A 19,709-nucleotide genomic window follows, 5' to 3' on the forward strand; every position below is an offset into this window, starting at 1 on the left:
TTCAAATCGCAGACTAGGTGAAAAATCTGTTGATGTGCCCTTGAGCAAGGCACTTTACCCAAGTCGCTCTGGATAAGAGGGTCTGCTAAATGACTAAGATGTAAATTATTTAACCTTTACACAGGATGAGAGCAGTGAGCTCAACTTTGCTTGACATCTCAGCTCACCCTGATGGTTAACCATAATCCCGACTACAGCACCTTGGACAGCGCACACAGGAAACGGATGGCATGTACACATGCAGCTCTGATATCACAAGTGCGACAGACAAACACTTGTGATAGGCCTACTGATGACAAGCAAAATGATAATGTCTGCAGTCACTTGCTGCAATTATAAATTGGGAGGAAAACACTGACATGCTGGAATTTTTTTGGTGCATGTTTGAGAATATTTTATACATAATGATATGGTTTATATGTGTTAGAGTCAACCAATCACTTATAACGAATCGTTTATTAGAGGGACAAAATGTGGCGTTTGTCATTTTTCTGTGGTTCTTGATTTATGCAACATTGCCATCTAGTGGTCATTTTTTTGTAATTGTTTTAATCTGACAAAATGTATTTAGGCTACGTGATGTATTGTTGCATAGTTCTATTTTTTGGTGAGCTCACATTTGCATCGAAATTACATTATGACATCACATAGTGAAGTTCTCTGTCTTGTAATTCTAGAATGGCTGGTTACAGTTACATTCAAAGGCCGATCATATAGATGTGTAGATCCGGTTTCCTTTTCCTCTCTATCCTCTGAGTATTTTCGGAGAATTTAGGAAAAGAGAATGTCGGACCAATCCAAATGCACCACCATCTATATGTCTCGGGAGTTGAGACAGGCCAGCGACAAGGCTCTATCGACAGGTGCTCAAGAGATACGCTTTCCAGACCATAAATCACCACCATCTCTTCGGTAAGAATGTTTATTTTATAGCTAGGTCCAATAATATTCGGATAATCTGTGATCTCCATCAAGCGCACTTGTAGTTTATTGATTGGAAGATGACTGATAGCAAATCCGAGATGCCTTTTTTTAATGATTCCTTGCATGTGAAAATGTTTCAATCCCTCTCCCTCTCTCTGTGCTGTCTGTTGTGTGTGTAAATCAGAATTGGTCAAATTCAGTCACACCATTTGAGTTTAGGAATCCGCCGCTCTTTCGCCTCCACGGACCTGCTCACCAATGCGCATCCGCATTCAGCACACAGTGCACTTTCCCTGGACAGCCTGGAGGGGGTGCTATCGCTACACTCAGGTATGGACCAACCACAGCCATTGATTTCTATTCTCTCTCTCTCTATCTCTCTCCCCCTCTCTCTCTCTCTCTCTCTCTCTCTCTGTATTTTTATTTTATTACGATGCTACTCGTCCTGGGGTCTCTTTCTCTTCTTTACTTCTTTCTGTGGATGGATGCCCAGTTTCTTACACACACTTCTCCTTTCACCTTAACCCCATGTGTATCTTTATGGGACACTCCCTTTCTGTCTCGCATCTCTTACAGAAAAATTCTTCATTCATTTCTCAGTCATTTATATCTCTCTTTCTCTCTCTCTCTCCCTCTCTCTCTCTCTCTCGGTCTCTCTCTCTCTCTCGCTCTCTCTTTCTCTCTCTCTCTCTCTCTGTCTCTGTCTCTGTCTCACTTTCCCTCCCCCACCTTATCTAAACACTTACTAATTTCATGAGAAAAGAAAGTGAAAGATACAACACACCCAATTGATACAGGAAATACGTGAGAAAAGGGTTTAATCATTTCTAGAAGTGCACTCAAGTTCAAAGCCCTTGAGCATTTGTGTGTTTCAAGTTTCATTAGTCATATGTGCGGGATAATGCTTCTCGATGCAACAACAACAAGAAATAATAAAGGATAAGAATATGAACATAAAGTAAATGACTCAGTAGAATAGAGTAAATATTTTAGCATAAGTATAATAGAGGAAGGCACAATTTATAGTCCAATGTTTACATGTGTTTTGTGGGAGGGGGGATTGGGGGGCAATTGTTTAAATTGTTCAGTATTCATCAATCTTAATAAGACTCTGGAAATTTTTTAACAAGTTTGTGCTGCTGAGTATGGCCGGTGGGAGGCCTGTAGCAGGGCACTGTCCCCATTTGGACTTTAACAGCTGTAACTGCCAATACCTGCAATCTATAGAAAAATGTGCCGCCCCTGAGCGTCTGCTCATGTCGCCTATGTCAACGTAGGGATGGTGCCAGGTTTCCTCCAGACGCGATGCTCGGTATTCAGGCCAAAGAGTTCAATCTTGGTTTCCTCAGACCAGAGAATCTTTTTTCTCATTGCATGTGTGATTTCGTCTGGCCACTCTACCATAAAGGCCTAATTGGTGGAGTGCTGCAGAGATGGTTGTTCTTCTGGAAGGTTCTCCCATCTCCACAGAGGAACTCTAGAGCCCTGTCAGAGTGACCATCGAGTTCTTGGTCACCACCCTGACCAAGGCCCCCGATTTCTCAGTTTTGCTGGGCGGCCAGCTCTAGGAAAAGTCTTGGTGGTTTCAAACTTCTTCTATTTAAGAATGATGGAGGCCACTGTGTTCTTAGGAACCTTCAATAATGCAGAAATGTATTGTTACCCATTCCCAGATCTGTGCCTTGACACAATCCTGTCTCGGAGCTCTATGGACAATTCCTTCGACTTCATAGCTTGGTTTTTCCTCTGACATGCACAGTCAAGTGTGGGACCTTATATAGACAGGTGTGTGCCTTTCCAAATCATGTCCAATCAGTGAATTTACCACAGGTGGACTCCAATGAAGTTGTAGAAACATCTCAAGGATGATCAATGGAAAAGGATAGACCTGAGCTCAATTTCGAGTCACATAGCAAAGGGTCTGAATACTTATGTAAATAATTTTTAATAATACATTAACAAAAATGTCAAAACTGTTTTCACTTTGTCATTATGGGGTATTGTGTGTAGATTGCTGAGGAAATTGTTTTATTTAATCCATTTTAGAATAAGGCCGTAATGTCACAAAATGTGGAAAAGGTCAAGGGGTCTGAAAACTTGCCAAAAGCACTGTAAGTGGACATTATAAAGGGCTATATTTTAGGCCAGTTTTTGTGGCAGTTGTAATGCATGTTTTTTTAATAGGCTATTTGTCTTTTTTCAATATGGCCTGTGTGCTGATTGAGTTTGACACCCCTGCTTTAGGGCATTCGTTCTACCATTTATGACATTCTTCTGGTGAGCAATGGTTTATTTAGTCTTCTAGTGCAACATACTGTATAATGACAGAAGATAAGCTGCATGTATCTAATTACAGACCAGTTGACTAACAAGTAGCTGACCAAAATATTGGAAATTATATGCAGAAACATGTCTAAATTAGGCAACAACAAAATAGTCCTGCAACCCCGGTCAAAAAAATCATTCCATTGTCTCTGGCTGTAGCCTACAGCTAATTTTCTATATTTTGCGGGTTAGAGTCGGGTGCGGGCTTCAGATTTTCACTTTATCACATATAGTCAGGCGGTTGAAGATGGGTTATTAGCAATTGCGTGTGCGGGAGCAGGTGAACAAACCGTTGACCCGCTCACCACTATTTCTCATATTCTTTGGGGAGAACCCTGAGGTCTGTGTGGGAGTGCGCAAATGCATCTGCGCTAAGGTATAGAGAATCAGAGCAGGTGGTCAGTCCAGTTCAAGTGTTCATCAAATGGCTTGTAGCAGAGCCTGTCGGTATCAGACCTTATTAGGGGTGTGCCGAGTAGTCGGACAAAACCAGTATCATAACGGATATGTGCAATTTTCTGGATACGTTTATGATCAGAGTATTTTTTGTAATTTATCCGTGATAAAAATACAAAATACAAAATTAGGTGCCAGCAAACATCTTTTCATGTCAGTCAGTAATGTGCAAGGTTCCATGTGGTTTAAATCATGGTACCGGGCCGTAATGCAACCAGTCTGGATGTTCTCGATGGTGAAGCGGTAGTATTTGGAGAGGACCCAGGGTGCCATGTCCATTTGTGTCTGTGTGTGTGTGTGTGTGTGTGTGTGTGTGTGTGCGCAGGCCTAAGTGCATGTGTGTGTGTGTGTGCATGCATGCAATTGCCTATAGCCTTGTCATGTTTCCGCTAGTGTTTTCCAGTTCCCCACATGCTGTGTATTACAACTCATCAGGATCAAAGTTGACCACCATGGTTTACCCTTTAACCCATGTCATCTCAAACCATGACATCATTTTCCCAATATAGTGCACTACTGACCAGAGCCTCTTGTCTTCAAAGTAGTGCACTACTAAAGTAATAGGGTGTCATTTGAGATTTGGACATTATTGGAAGTTTAAATCAAGGTGGACAACTCTAGTCCTGAAGAACCACAGTGTGTGGAGGCTTTTGTTCAAAACCAGATTTGGCCCATGAAACATAATAGACTACCTTTCCCCTTTCCCCTTCTCTATCAGACTCTAGAGTGGAGCTCCAGCCTACCAGTGACACCACCCTGAACCCCAGGAGCTCCCACAGCAGCCGGCTTTCCCTGGAGGCCATAGCGCTGCCTGCAGGTGGGGAGGGGAAGTGCAGCGACGGAAAAAAGAGTTTGGGCACGGAGCACGAGGAGAACTGGCAGGACGCCAGGGACGGCGCCAACGAGTTGCACCCTGAGGATGATGAGGATTCGGGGTCCCTTGAGTCCATCGATGAGGAAGAGGAGGAGGAAGGCTTAATGGTGGTAAACCTCAAAGCAAGTAAAGAGAAAAGGAAAAAGAGACATGATGTGGAGGGGACTTCAACTGAGAGCCCATCAAAGTACCTACAGGTCAGGCAGTGTAGAACTGATGTTTGGGGTTGTTTGCTTTAACATATTGGGAGATGGGTGGATGGTACATATTGGTGGAGGATGGAGTGAGAGTTACACAAGTTATTCCCATTCAATGTTATTCAATGAGTCCCTTGTAAAAGTACTTAAAAACTGAAAAGAAAACCCACTATTATCATTAAGGTTGTTTGAATGAGCTATTTCGATGTTGAAGCTATTGTGTTTTTACATTTGCAATGGTTACATCTACCACTCAGGAAGTGTGGTTAAATCCACCACCCAGGAAGTGAAAAACATGTGGCAAGGCTTTGAATACTATTGTATAGATTAGATTCTGCAGCATTATAAGAAACATCTGTCTTGTTTGTTTCTGTATTTTCTTTGGCTTTTGTCCCTGCAGGAATTCCATAGTTTACCCAAGAGGCTAGTGCCCTCTGAGATCACCCACTGTCTGTATGAACTAGAGGTGAGTAACAGACAGAAAGCAACTAAAACGGTGGGCTGGGTTCAAGTAGTATTGGGGTTTCTTTCTGTTTGAAAAGACTGAAATTTCAGCTTGTTTGCACAGGTGGGGTTTGTGGACCGGCTGACACCATCGCCAGACAATATAAGTTAATAGACCAATAAAGAGTTTGCCCTCCTCTCTGACAATAATAGTTTGTTTTCAGGTTACATTTCCCACCCATTAGGCTCCTCCAATTAGGTCCCTCACTCAGGCCACTCCCAGACAGTCCTATCTTGAGAAATAGCTTTTTGATAAGAATCTATTTTTGTTTCCTTTTGACCATTTTAATTAAACAATCAATGTAAGGTACTTCATTCTTACCCAGAAAATCTTTGATATTGACATGAATACGGCTGCAGTGAACCTTTAACCTCAACAGATGTGTGTGGAGATGTTTGTTCTCTACTAACTACTCTGTCAGCTCGTAATGCTGGCATCTTGCCAGGTCTTTCCCGGATGCAAATAATAGTTAACTTCCTTCCCTCCTTTTCTCATAGGAGGAGTGCAGGGGAGTGGAGAGAGAGAGCGACAGTGTCAAATGGAAGATGGAGCTAATTCATCGCAGCGTGGTCACAGTCCAGGTGAAAGAAGGAGGTGGAAAAAGGGAGGAGCGAAAGAGAGAGAGAGAAAGAGGGAGACCATGGCAAATCTGAAGAGGGATAAAATGTTCTAGCGTTGATAGCTTTCTCATGACTGCGGAATAAATATGTTGCTAAATATGCCATGCTGAAGACAAATTCCAAATAGATACAGTATATTGTACATGGAATGCTACTTTAACAGAAGTTTTTCTGCTGTAGCTAAATGAATTAATTCTATACTAGATTTTCAGGTTTGTACGTTATTTTCAGGAAACACTGCGGACTCTTCTGAAACGCTTGGTGGAGGCTCAGAGCAACGAAGCCCTGGACCCAACCCCAATACCGACCACCCACCACCTCCTCTCCACCACCCACCACCGCCCCCCTCACTCGCCCTCTCACTCCCTCTTCCACTCCGCCAACCCTCTCTTGCTGGCAGACGCCCCCACCAAGATCCTTTCCACCTCCCAGGTGAACCAGGTGCCCTCCAACCTGTCCCAGTGTACACACCACCACTGCCTGACTCACCGTTCCGTGGCGCGCAGCCCATCCGAGACTTGCCTGACAGAGGCCAATGCCACCCTGACCCAGGGCCACTGCTGCCCCAGGACCACAAGCCCTGGAACCGCCACCCTGACCAGCTGTGCCCAGCGGGGGAAGGAGAGGGCAGCAGCCCTCCATGCCATCACTGACCTGAGGTACTGGCAGTATAGATGCAGGCAGCCAATCAGAAGAATAATAATAATAATACTAATAGATGTATTTTATACAGCGCTTTTCATTACATACAGAATCAAACAGACGCACATTTACATTTCCTTTCACCATATTCAGCAAACCAAAAAAACACCAGTTTCATGAAAAAGATTGATTTACAGTATGTGGCCTTCTCCCCCCTAACCTCTAACCCCCTATAGGATGGACGTAGAGCACCTGCGCGCGGCCTATGAGGAGGGGCGCCAGGAGCACCGGGAGACCCTGGGGGTGCTGAGGGCCTTCCAGAAGGACATGGGTACCCTGGTGTCCCACTGGCAGAGAGACAGACAGGACAGACAGAAGCAGAATGACGTCGGCACACAGCTGGAGGCTATCAGACAGCAATCCAACAATGTCACTGAGATGTGAGTGTGTGTGTGTGGGGGGGGGGGGCAGAGAGAAAGAAAGGGAGGAATACCTTGTGAGAAAGAGAGTGGAGGAGCGAGCGAAGATCTGGACAGTTGGAAATGTGTTAGAGATGGGGATTGAAGGGGAGGGGGGAGTAAAAAGAGGAGAGTGAGACAACAAATGAGAGCAAAGGGAAGGAAATCGAGGGAACGGTATGGTTAAAAGCTGAGGCCTCGGAGGAAGAAAGAGAAGTCAGCAGACATTTTGAGACGAGTCTGTTCTTATTTGCCCCTTTTGATTATTATCATCATCTCTGAACCATCGCAGAGGACTGGTAACTAAAAGAAAACAACCACATTTCCTCAAGTCTTATCATTATTTTATTAGTGTTTCTTTATGCAACCAAATGAAATGGTGGTCGCTGAATATGATGCTGATAACAAAAGGCTTGTTTGGTGAAAAATTTGGCTAAAATCAAATCACATTTATTCGTCACAATCACAGTTTATAGCATGTATAAAATGTGCAGTGAAATGCTTACGTGTTAGCGCCCTCAACAAAGAAGTACATTAATCAATTATCAATAATAACAATGAAGAGTCAAGTCAACAATAACAAGTAATAGTAGGAGTAATAGCGAGTAGCAGAAGTGGGCTCGGGGGTGAGGTGTGTTAGTAAGAGCACGTGTGTGTGTGTGTGTGTGTGTGTGTGTGTGTGTGTGTGTGTGTGTGTGTGTGTGTGTGTCAGGACTCGGCAGGCAGTTGCTGTGTTCGGTAAAGTGGGGCTTCAATTGGAGGGTCTGGGAGCAGTAGGAACTCTGGTCCGCTCTGCCTCTACCAAGCTGACACCCAACAGGTAGGAGTGAGTGTGTGTCTGTGTGTGTTACCTATTGGTACGACTGTTGCATGCACCATTTTCTGTGATCTGATACTAAATGCTTGTGTGTGTGTGTGTGTAGCTCTCTACTGTGCCAGTGCTGCACTTCCAAGACAATGGATGGAGAGAGCAAAGAAGACTGAGAGCAAACATATAGTATTGTCTTGATTGAAACCGTTGAAATAAAACGTTTATCTGGAAATCTTATCTTCTTTCTGTTTTTTCCTTTCCTTTTTTTTTTTACATTCTCACTGAGTTCAACTTAACTGCACATTAACTTGTGTTAATCTTTAACTTTTTCAAAAAGGGAAACAGGTAAGTCAGTCACTATATACTGCTTTGTGATACAGTACACATAGGCCTCTTTGGAGTTCAGTCACAGATAAATGTCATAAATGTACTGAACTGTACTGATCTTGTGGGACACTGTTGACGGTAACACACACATGCACATCCACATGCGCGCACACACAGACGAAGGCACACACAAAAGGATCACCAATACTCCTTTGAACAACTTTGTAAAGGTAAGACGTGTAAATGCTTTATTTAAAAACACTTATTGAACAAGCAGGTGAAATCAAGGACAAAGCAACAGAGGAAACAGTGTTCCGCTGTAGCTCAGTTGGTAGAGGATGGCGCTACCAGGGTAACGGGTTCGTTTCCCGGGACCACTGGTACGTTATATTTATGCACGCATGTCTGCTAAATGGCATACACTATCATTTATATATAACATTCAATTTTAAATGCTGTTGCCGTTTGAATCATGGTTCAAGCATTTTACATTTACAACAGTACATTTAGTCATTTAACACTTATCTAAAGTACTCATCTTTAGGTAGCGAGGTAAGACAACCAAATAGCCATAATAGACCAAACTTTTTCTCAGTAGAGCAACTATCAGCAAAGTCAGGGATAGTAATAAAAGACAAGTGAAAGTGTGCAAGAAAGGCAAGTAGCCTGCATGTTAAACTGTAAAAGAAATGTTTAAAGGTCCAATGCAGCCATTTTTATCTCAACATCAAATCATTTCTGGGTAACAATTAAGTACCTTACTGTGATTGTTTTCAATTCAAATGGTAAAAAGGTACAAAAATAGATTCTTAGCAAAGAGCAATTTCTCAGGCAATGATTTTGTTAGCACTGTCTGGGTGTGGTTTAAGTGAGGAGGGGAAAACTGACAATTTGCTGTTATTGGCAGAGAGGTTTGGAACTCTCTTTCTCATTGGTCTACTAACTCATTTACAGCCTGGTGATGTCAACATGGAAGGCCAAAACTCCTACCAAAACAGGGGGACATTTCAGGCAGTCTTTTTACACAGCTCGTACACTAAAAGGGCATTATCATAATTTTCACAATTTCACAGTATTATTCCAACCTCATAGTGTGGAAATATATATAAAACACAGACAAATCACGTTTTTGACTGGACTGGACCTTTAAAGCCTGAGATTAACATTCAATGGTTACTATGAGATGAGTAAATGGTATAAAATGTCTCTCCTACAGACACATCTGAAGTATTCAGTACATTCAACATATCTTTGCTATAAACTGGAATGGTATTCTATTTCGATATGGCCATCACTATTTGGCTATGCTAGAAATTATGAAATTGTGTAATTTTTCAACCACAAACCCAAACTGTAAGCCCGATCCTTAACCTTTACACAATATAAGGAACAAAAAGTTAGTAAAGCACTTGCTCAGCAGTTAAGACCCTTCTAGACTTTGCCATCTAGTCCCTACCCTCATTTTGGGGTCCTAAGCCATGCGAACCTGTTGGGTGACCACGTGAACCTGTTGGGGACCTGATGTGGTCTGAGTCTTAACCTCACGAGCCATCTGGCACCAGGTACAGACGTAGCAGCAACACACCAATGCGACGTCTCCACACGTCGAACCCTGAGAGGGGGAAGAGGGAAGGACAGATGGATAGAAAATGAAAGCAGAGGACAAGAACATGTCAACAGGACAGAGTTAAAAGGGGATGAGGACAGAGGTGGAGAGAAGAATAGCGGGTGTAGCACAAGTTAAGGGGAGAAGGAGAGAGAAAAGGTTGAGTTTAATTCCATATTCAGTGTTATATTTAAAGGGTAATCAAGGCAATAACAACACTAAGAACAACAGCATTGAGGGGTGGGTTTAAAGGGGGGGGGGGGGGGGGGGGGGGAGTGCACCAACATTATTTGTTCACACCTCAAACATCTGGTAGTTTCCAAAACCATATCCCCTCAGATGGGAAAGTAAGAAACACTGTGGATGGCAACGGATGTGGGTGCTGTGGAAACCACCACCCACCTACCCCCTCCCTTTTTCCACTCTCACCGCACCCTCCCTGCTCTCCCCCATCGGCACCCCCACCCTCTCGCAGGGCTCCTACCTGGATGCCATAGCGTTCTCTCATGGAGGAGCGCATGCAGCAGGAGACAGCCATAAAGGCACATGGGTCCAGGAGGGGCATGCAGAGACACCAGCCGAAGTGGGAGGCCGTCTGACACTGAAAACAGGGGAAGCACCACAAGGCACAGCAACCTGGGAGACACACACACACACAATTGAAGGTCAACGTACAGTCATGACCAAAAGTTTTGAGAATGACACAAATATTATGTTCCACAAAGTTTGCTGATTCAGTGTCTTTAGATATTTTTGTCTAATGTTACTATGGAATACTGAAGTATAATTACAAGCATTTCATAAGTGACAAAGGCTTTTATTGACAATTACATGAAGTTGATGCAAAGAGTCAATATTTGCAGTGTTGACCCTTCTTTTTCAAGACCTCTGCAATCCGCCTTGACATGCTGTCAATTAACTTCTGGACCACACTGATGGCAGCCCATTCTTGCATAATCAATGCTTGGAGTTTCTCATAATTTGTGGGGTTTTGTTTTTCCACCCGCCTCTTGAGGATTGACCACAAGTTCTCAATGGGATTAAGGCCTGGGGAGTTTCTGGCCATGGACCCAAAATATTGATATTTTGTTCCCTGAGCCACTTAGTTATCACTTTTGCCTTATGGCAAGGTGCTCCATCATGCTGGAAAATGCATTGTTCGTCACCAAACTGTTCCTGGATGGTTGGGAGAAGTTGCTCTCAGAGGATGTGTTGGTACCATTCTTTATTCATGGCTGTGTTCTTAGACAAAGTTGTGAGTGAGCCCACTACCTTGACTGAGAAGCTACCCCATACATGAATGGTCTCAGGATGCTTTACTGTTGGCATGACACAGGACTGATGGTAGCGCTCACCTTGTCTTCTCCAGACAAGCTGCTTTTTTCCGGATGCCCCAAACAATCGGAAATGGGATTCATCAGAGAAAATGACTTTACCCCAATCCTCAGCAGTCCAATCCCTGTACCTTTTGCAGAATATCAGTCTGTCCCTGATGTTTTTCCTGGAGAGAATTGGCTTCTTTGCTGCCCTTCTTGACACCAGGCCACCCCTCAAAAGTCTTCGCCTCACTGTGCGTGCAGATGCACTCACACCTGCCTGCTGCCATTCTTTAGCAAGCTCTGTACTGGTGGTGCCCCGATCCCGCGGCGGAATCAACCTTAAGAGACAGTCCTGGCACTTGCTGAACTTTCTTGGGCGCCCTAAACCCTTCTTCACAACAATTGACCTGCTCTCCTTGAAGTTCTTGATGATCTGATAAATGGTTGATTTAGGTGCATTCTTACTGGCAGCAATATCCTTGGCTGTGAAGCCAAGGTTTTGTGCAAAGCAATGATGATGGCACGTGTTTCCTTGCAGGTAACCATGGTTGACAGAGGAAGAACAATGATTCCAAGCACCACCCTCCTTTTGAAGCTTCCAGTCTGTTATTCGAACTCAATCAACATGGCAGAGTGATCTCCAGCCTTGTCCTCCTCAACACTCACACCTGTGTTAAGAGAGAGAGATTCACTGACATGAGGTCAGCTGGTCCTTTTGTGTCAGGGCTGAGATGCAGTGGAAATGTTTTTGGGGGGATTCTGTTCATTTGCATGGAAAAGAGGAACTTTGCAATTAATTGCAATTCATCTGATCACTATTCATAACATTCTGGAGTAAAGGCAAATTGCCATCATACAAACTGAGGCAGCAGAATTTGTGAAAAATAATATTTATGTCATTTTCAAAACTATTGGCCACGACTGTAGTATGTAACACTTGATAGTTCATATACAACATATTAGAATGTCATGAAACAATGTTTGATCATAGAGTGAAAATAGAGGAAAAACTATAAACAAATGTATGTAAATTAACTCATTTTCAACACACATTTCTCCTCTCCCGATCTTTCTTCCTTCTCTCCGTCGATAATTTATCCTAACTTCCTCCCTCTGCCCCTCTCCTTCAGTCTCTAGAGAGCTCTCGAACAACCACAGATCAAATCTTTATTTTTAAGGAAACCGACTAATAAGTATACGATAATGGATGGGCAGGGATGGCATCAAAATAATTCAGCTTTCTCTCCTGTTCACTGTGGATGTTGGTGTAAAGTGTCCTGATAAAACCAACCCTATCCCACCCTGTAGCGTTTAAGGATCTGATTTCACCAGTTTATTGACATTCCAGTAACACAGCCCCCACTGTGTTACTGGAATGTGACGTCACATATTTGGTTCGAGCTTCCTGTTTTTCATTATCCAGTGAGGTCGTTTCTCCTAGACCCTCCCATCCCATGTAAGATTTGCAAAGGAAATGTAGCTTTAAAACTGCAACATTTTCTCTTAGCCTCAGGACAATACGTGTAGAATAGCATTATAAAACTGCACATGTTTCTCTCTGCACCATGTCAAAATGTGTTTCAAATGCAGGAAGTTAGCTGATTTCCCTGGGGAGGTCGGTTTCCTTGGGGCCGGGGGGTATCAGGTATATGTCTGGTTGTTGGTACAGTATTCTCTCAGTAAATCAAAGTATATGAAGTGCAAGATTCTTCGAACTAGTCTCTAGTCACGACAGACTGATTTTAATTTAAATATATTATCAAATATATACTCTGAAAGAAGAGCCCGAAGAAAGAAATAACCAAAAAATATATATACAATACAAAATAAAAACATAAATCTAGATTTCGTTCTGGGTTTTGAGATGAGCATATTAGGTAAGTGACTCTATGATGACTTACAGGTGCCCATGTCAGAGCAGCAGTCACACAGTCCTGTGCTCCATTCCCCCGACCTCTGGGTGGTTGTTACAGTGGTGATCTGCTGCTGGTGGACAGCCATGGCTACACCACACCCAAGGAGAAAGAAGGAGATAGGGAGAAAGGGAAGGAGGGAGGAAGAGAAGAGATAAAGAAGGGAAGGAAGGGAGGGAGGGAAGGAAGGAAGAAAGGGGGGGAGGAAGAGAAGGAATTACATTTAGTGGGGAGAGAAATGCATCGGTCTGATAAGAGGTTTTAAATCCATGAAAGGAAGTAGTTACACTGAACAAAAATATAAACGCAACACGCAACAATTTCTAAGATTTTACTGAGTTACAGTTCAAATAAGGAAATCAGTTAATTGATATAAATGAATTAGGCCCTAATCTACGGATTTCACGTGACTGGGAATACATATTTGAAAAAGGTAGGGGCGTGGATTAAAAAAACAGTCCGTATCTGGTGTGACCACTATTTGCCTCATGGAACAAGACACATCTCCTTCGCATAGAGTTGATCAGGCTGTTGATTGTGGCCTGTGGAATGTTGCCCCAATTCTCTTCAGAGGCTGTGCGAAGTTACTGAATATTAGCGGGAACTGGAACTCGCTGTCGTACTTGTCATACTTGTCTTATGCCTGCCCATAACTCCACCCCCACCCTGGAGCACTCTGTTCACAACGTTGACATCAGCAAACCGCTGGCCCACATGTCGCCATGCACGCGGTCTGCCATCTGCCTGGCACAGTTGAAACTGACGTTCATCCGTGAAGAGCACACTTCACCAGCATGGCAGTGGCAATTGAAGGTGAGCAATTGCATACTGAAGTTGGTTACAACACCAAACTGCAGTCAGGTCAAGATCCTGGTCAGGACGAAGAGCATGCAGATGAGCTTCCCTGAGACGTTTATGACAGTTTGTGCAGAAATGCAAAGGAGAAATGCTCACTAACAGGGATGCAAACTAATTTGTGCACAACATTTTAGAGAAATAAGCATTTTGTGTATATGAAACATTTTGGGGATCTTTTCTTTCAGTTCATTAAACATGGGACCAACACTTTTTCTATTCAGTATACATGTAACATTTCCCCAAAAAGTGTTGTTGTTGTTACAAACAATGACCTGTGCCTGTATCAAATAATGTTGAAGATTAATATTGAATAATATCAAAGATTCACTTTGAAAATCATCATCATTTTCTGATATGACTGCAGTACCAACTTTTCTATGACGTAAAATCATACATTCCCTTCCTTATACTAACACATTTTACAGCCAATACCGTTCAGTCACCTTGCTAGATAAGATAACTGACCCACCACATGCACATAACAATTATATGAAATGATAGGCTATGCAAAGTACTCATTGTTTTCTGACAGATATATTAATTGAACCTTACTTTTGATTGATTAAATTATTATAGTTTCGTGAATCTTCAGGATGCCCAGGCCACATCGGGTTACAAGACACTATTTGCAATAGCAAAAGGAAATAATTATATATTGACGTTTACATATACGGTATACATAAATACACACGAAAACGAAAGACTATTGAAAAACAAAACCCTGATATTTCAATTATATAGTGCATCTTGTCGAATCTTCCATGCTTTTGAAATAAGATTTGCAACCATGAAGACTTATTTTCTAATTAACCATTCATGTTTCTCTTCATCACTAATTCAGAGTAGTTCTGGTTTCTTATTAGTGGGGAAAGTATAAACACACCTCATTGGATTAAATCAAATAGCCAAATAAGTCATGTTAGTTTAACATACAAGACCCATTATCGGAATGAACGTCTACAATAGAATATTGAAGAGACTGAAACCAAAAGAGGACGGTTTTAACCGCAATGTGCTATTAGTTGAAGATGGTATGTGTTTTTAGAAATTGGCAACTAGCTTTACAGATACATGTAATTTGTAATCTTACCTTTCTATTCGTATTAACTATAAAGCCTGAGAAGAGAGAAGTTGCAACACAGGGATCAACGGTTGTCTGTTTCGGGATGTGGCGGCAGGCAGCCTAAAACACCTACAATGGAAGTTGGCCTCGGTGGAGTTTCGTTTTACAGAAATAGAGGTGCGGGCAATGTAACGCCTGGACGGTCCACCACACTTTAGCGATAAACCTTGTTGAGTACAGTTAGTGTGGGTTCAGTGAAATTATGATGAATATCAGGATGATATTTTTCTTTATTACTGTGCTTTCTACAAGTAGGTACACTCTAAAAATCTGACATACTCATTACAGAGTATGGGATTGATTGAAGCTCAATTTTAAATTCAAATCTCCCTACCATCATATCTAAGATAGTATGGCATCATTGATGCCAAGGGTAGCTAGAATTCTTTTTTTTTTATGTAAAAGTTTTTAGTTTTTATTAACCTTTATTTAAACAGGTGAACAAGCTGAGACAGTCTCTTTTACAGTTGTGCCCTGTGATACAAAAAAAACACAGTAATCAATAAGAATTTAAAACCAAACAAAATAAAATTATATAAAAAGTACAAGATGGAGATTAAAGATATTAAAATAAATAAACTTCTATAAGAAAAACACACATTACAAAAAGCAATCACAGTTTATAATAAAAAGTTCATGTAATGTGCATTTAAACTGTTTCACAGGCACCAAAACATCTAACTGGAGTTCTTTCGGCGATTTATTCCATGACTAGTGGAGCATAATATTCAAGTACCGTATTGCCCAACTCAGAGTGAATACCGGGTATCTCTAGCACTAGCATGTCATGTGACTGCGATTATAACGGTGATTCTGATCCAACCATTAATTCATACATTGTTGTGTCCCTGGCCCGATAGGATGGAAGTTCAATATGTAGCTAGATGTAGAAGGCTAATGTTAACTAGCTAACGATGCCCATGAAAGGAAGTTAGGCTAGCGGGCAAGCATTTTAGCCAGGTAACCTTGGAAAACAAAAAATAAAAGCGTGCACTGTATGACAGACTTATAGACTTTTTTGTCAACATGAAAGAAAGGAGGATGGCATTGGCGTTTCTCTACTAGTAGGGTGAGTGAACATGTTTTTCTACTTGCACAAACACACAGAAATCAGAAACCATGGACAGCCACATCATATTTAGCTTACGTTGATTGGACTACATTGTTTTCCGTATCTTTTAGTTGTCACTGTATTAGACTAAGCAGAGGTGATTACATGATGTTGACATTTTGAAGTTGAAATGGTGCTGGAATAGTGGAGGCAGCTCCTGTTTTCTTTCAGACTTGTGGTAACTCTGTGGTTCTACATTACTTACCACGCTGTACGTCGTGTAACTGTTTGTTACATGCAATATGCTTTGTGGACTTCACCGGACAGATATTGCTCTCCAGTTTAGTGATAAAACAAAGGTGTGGTTGAATTTATTCGGCTACTATCTTCCTATTGTCTTATATATCACGGTCGAAAGGCATATGAAAGGTTGTAGAAGAAAAAAAAACGCGAGTCAAACGTTTAAACACACCTACCCATTCAAGGGTTTTTCTTCATTTGCTATATTTTCTACATTGTAGAATAAAGAGTGAAGACATCAAAACTATGAAATAATACATAACCGCCAGACCCAACCCCCACTGAACCGTCTTCGGCCCGCAGACTGACACCACCCCGACGACCCCCGGACGCAGCCCCTTGCGCTACCACGCACGAGAGACCGCGAGATGGGCCGCACAACGAACTTCCAACGGTTCCGAGAGGAGGGCGACGGAGCGACTGCTCCCCCAGCCACGGCTCGAGCCCAGCCCAGCCCATGAAAATGGACAAACTGAAGGGTGTGCAATGTAAATGCCCACTGAGTTGACATTCTGAACCATGTTTGAAGTCAGTAGGTCACGTGACCAAGGAGCTATTGAAATGAGAAAATTAGAAACATTTATGTAAAAACGTGTGGACTAACTAAAGGGTATGCAATGTGTAGGCCCACTCAGTCAATAGCTAGTTAAGGCCAGTCAACAACAGCTGACCTCGACACAAAAGCTAGCTCACGTCCAAATACCAGTGCTACATTTTTCCACAAAACATAAGGGAAAGGAAAGGGAGATACCTACAGTTGAAGTTTACAAATTGAAGAAGAAAAAAACTATTTCAATCAATTTTAGAATGTGGTCTGAATGCACTGTGTGTGACACACAGTTGAAGTCGGAAGTTTACATACACTTAGGTTGGAGTCATTAAAACTCGTTTTTCAAACACTCCACAAATTTCTTGTTAACAAACTGTAGTTTTTGAAGTTGGTTAGGACATCTACTTTGTGCATGACACAAGTAATTTTTTCAACAATTGTTTACAGACAGATTATTTCACTTAGAATTCACTGTATCACAATTCCAGTGGGTCAGAAGTTTACATACACTAAGTTGACTGTGCCTTTAAACAGCTTGGAAAATACCAGAAAATGATGTCATGGCTTTAGAAGCTTCTGATAATAATTGACTAATTGACATCATTTGAGTCTATTGGAGGTGTACCTGTGGATGTATTTCAAGGCCTACCTTCAAACTCAGTGCCCCTTTACTTGACATCATGGGAAAATCAAAAGAAATCAGCCAAGGCCTCAGAAAAAAATTGTAGACCTCCACAAGTCTAGTTCATCCTTGGGAGCAATTTCCAAATGCCTGAAGGTACCTTGTTCATCTTTACAAACAATAGTATGCAAGTATAAACACCATGGGACCACGCAGCCGTCATACCGCTCAGGAAGACGCGTTCTGTCTCCTAGAAATGAACGTACTTTGGTGCAAAAAAGTGCAAATCAATCACAGAACAACTGCAAAGGACCTTGTGACGATGCTGGAGGAAACAGGTACAAAAGTATCTGAATCCACAGTAAAATGAGTCCTATATTGACATAACCTGAAAGGCCGCTCAGTAAGGAAGAAGCCACTGTTCCAAAACCGCCATAAAAAGCCAGACTACGGTTTGCAACTGCACATGGGGACGAAGATTGTACTTTTTGGTCTGATGAAACAAAAATAGAACTGCTTGGCCATAATGACCATTGTTATGTTTGGAGGAAAAAGGGAGGCTTGCAAGCCGAAGAACCCCATCCCAACTGTGAAGCACGGGGGTGGCAGCATCAGGTTGTGAGGGTGCTTTGCTGCAGGAGGGACTGGTTGCACTTCACAAAATAGATGGCATCATGAGGGAGAAAATTATGTGGATATATTGAAGCAACATCTCAAGACATCAGGCAGGAAGATAAAGCTTGGTCGCAAATGGGTCTTCCAAATGGACATTGACCCCAAGCATCCTTCCAACGTTGTGGCAAAATGGCTTAAGGACAACCAAGACAAGGTATTGGAGTGGCCATCACAAAGCCCTGACCTCAATCCTATAGAACATTTGTGGGCAGAACTGAAAAAGCGTGTGCGAGCAAGGACGCCTACAAAACTGACTCCGTTGCATCAGCTCTGTCAGGAGGAATTGACCAAAATTCCCCCAACTTATTGTGGGAAGCTTGTGGAAGGCTACCCGATGCATTTGACCCAAGTTAAGCAATTTAAAGGCAATGCTACCAAATACAAATTGAGTGAATGTAAACTTCTGGCCCACTGGGAATGTGATGAAATAAATAAATCATTCTCTCTACTAATATTCTGACATTTCACATTCTTAAAAAAAAGTGGTGATCCTAACTGACCTAAAACAGGGATTTTTTTACTAGGATTAAATGTCAGGAATAGTGAAAAACTGAGTTTAAATGTATTTGGCTAAGGTGTCTGTAAACTTCCGACTTCAACTGTAGGCAGTTGTACAACTGAATGCATTCATCTGAATTGTGTCTCCACATTTAACCCAACCCCTCTGAATCAGAGAGGTGCAAGGGGCTGCCTTAAATCGACATCCACGTCGTCGGTGCCTAGCTAGCTAACGTACATAAATTCAAAATCAACACCAACTTTGGACAAATTGTCATTACTGCTACCTTACAATGCATGCAATGGACTTTTTGTAACACGAGCTAACGATCTACTACATAGTCCATGCTATGGTAAGAGCTAGCCATTTTTCACTGTCCCGACAGGACACAACTCAAACTGTAGCTGAGAAAACAAATGCACATGTAAACAGTGCGTTGTGCACTTCACTGGGCCAATCAGTGTATGATTGCTAGCGTCAGAAAAACAAACCAGTCTCGAACATCTAAAATAGATTCCAGTGCGCTCCTTCGCCTGTCTTCTTGACATTTTTATACAAATATTGTCTGATCAACAGTGCCATTTGACCGTCTTGATGGTATTTACAGCTCTGATCTGGATACTGGACAAGCCCATGCGTTAGATATTGGACAAATTCTGTCAACTCTGCAGTGCATGGCCATTCCAATGGCACAGGGTGAGGTGAAGGGAGGGGGCTAATGCACTCCCCCAACCCGGATTTTATATTTGTATAGGGTGTATAACTCTGCAATGCTTTTTAGGCCAGAAACAAGCTGTCAATGGCACAAGAAAGACGTGGCTCTTGTGTACAGGTTATATGTTCAAGTTTCTATGGCTGAGTTATACAACCTTCAAAAATCCTTGGCCTAAAAACGTTTTCCTTTACTTCGCTTTCAATCAGTATTGAGTCATATTTTACAATGTAAGACTGGCGCAATCAATTGAGATATTCATCTTCTGAAAACTGTAAACAATTACTCTTGACTGTCCATGGTAAATTCTAAACAAACTTTAATAGTTAGTTCAAAACTGAT

The 19,709-nt window shown here is 42.1% G+C and overlaps 2 protein-coding genes across 2 annotated transcripts; one reads left to right on the plus strand and one right to left on the minus strand.

The window, feature by feature from the left end:
• The first annotated feature begins 628 nt into the window (after window positions 1–628).
• On the plus strand, window positions 629–8,044 carry LOC110532972. Its single transcript, XM_036987541.1, has 9 exons — window positions 629–912; window positions 1,109–1,254; window positions 4,424–4,776; window positions 5,177–5,242; window positions 5,779–5,862; window positions 6,133–6,560; window positions 6,780–6,983; window positions 7,714–7,821; window positions 7,925–8,044. The coding sequence occupies exons 1-9, from the start codon at window positions 785–787 to the stop codon at window positions 7,983–7,985; spliced, it is 1,578 nt and encodes a 525-aa protein (XP_036843436.1). The 5' UTR covers window positions 629–784; the 3' UTR covers window positions 7,986–8,044.
• Window positions 8,045–8,359: 315 nt separating this feature from the next.
• ponzr1 (plac8 onzin related protein 1) lies at window positions 8,360–15,100 on the minus strand. The gene is made up of 4 exons (XM_036987542.1): window positions 14,926–15,100; window positions 12,966–13,067; window positions 10,230–10,381; window positions 8,360–9,751 (listed from the first exon to the last, which is right to left on the minus strand). Exons 2-4 carry the CDS (start codon window positions 13,063–13,065, stop codon window positions 9,611–9,613), a joined length of 393 nt encoding a protein of 130 aa, XP_036843437.1. The 5' UTR covers window positions 13,066–13,067; window positions 14,926–15,100; the 3' UTR covers window positions 8,360–9,610.
• Window positions 15,101–19,709: the final 4,609 nt, after the last annotated feature.

This window comes from Oncorhynchus mykiss, chromosome 9 (assembly GCF_013265735.2).
Source record: "Oncorhynchus mykiss isolate Arlee chromosome 9, USDA_OmykA_1.1, whole genome shotgun sequence".
NCBI classification, from domain to species: Eukaryota; Metazoa; Chordata; class Actinopteri; order Salmoniformes; family Salmonidae; genus Oncorhynchus; species Oncorhynchus mykiss.

What these genes read in the sequence shown, in the direction of transcription:
- LOC110532972 (XM_036987541.1), top strand. Translation starts at nt 785, where the DNA reads ATGTCGGACCAATCCAAATGCACCACCATCTATATGTCTCGGGAGTTG. An exon ending in AAATCACCACCATCTCTTCG is followed by an intron (nt 913 to 1,108) that starts GTAAGAATGTTT and finishes TGTGTAAATCAG; the next exon opens with AATTGGTCAAATTCAGTCAC. An exon ending in GGTGCTATCGCTACACTCAG is followed by an intron (nt 1,255 to 4,423) that starts GTATGGACCAAC and finishes CTTCTCTATCAG; the next exon opens with ACTCTAGAGTGGAGCTCCAG.
- ponzr1 (XM_036987542.1), bottom strand. Translation starts at nt 13,065, where the DNA reads ATGGCTGTCCACCAGCAGCAGATCACCACTGTAACAACCACCCAGAGG. An exon ending in CTGCTCTGACATGGGCACCT is followed by an intron (nt 10,382 to 12,965) that starts GTAAGTCATCAT and finishes TGTGTCTCCCAG; the next exon opens with GTTGCTGTGCCTTGTGGTGC. An exon ending in GAGAACGCTATGGCATCCAG is followed by an intron (nt 9,752 to 10,229) that starts GTAGGAGCCCTG and finishes TCCCCCTCTCAG; the next exon opens with GGTTCGACGTGTGGAGACGT.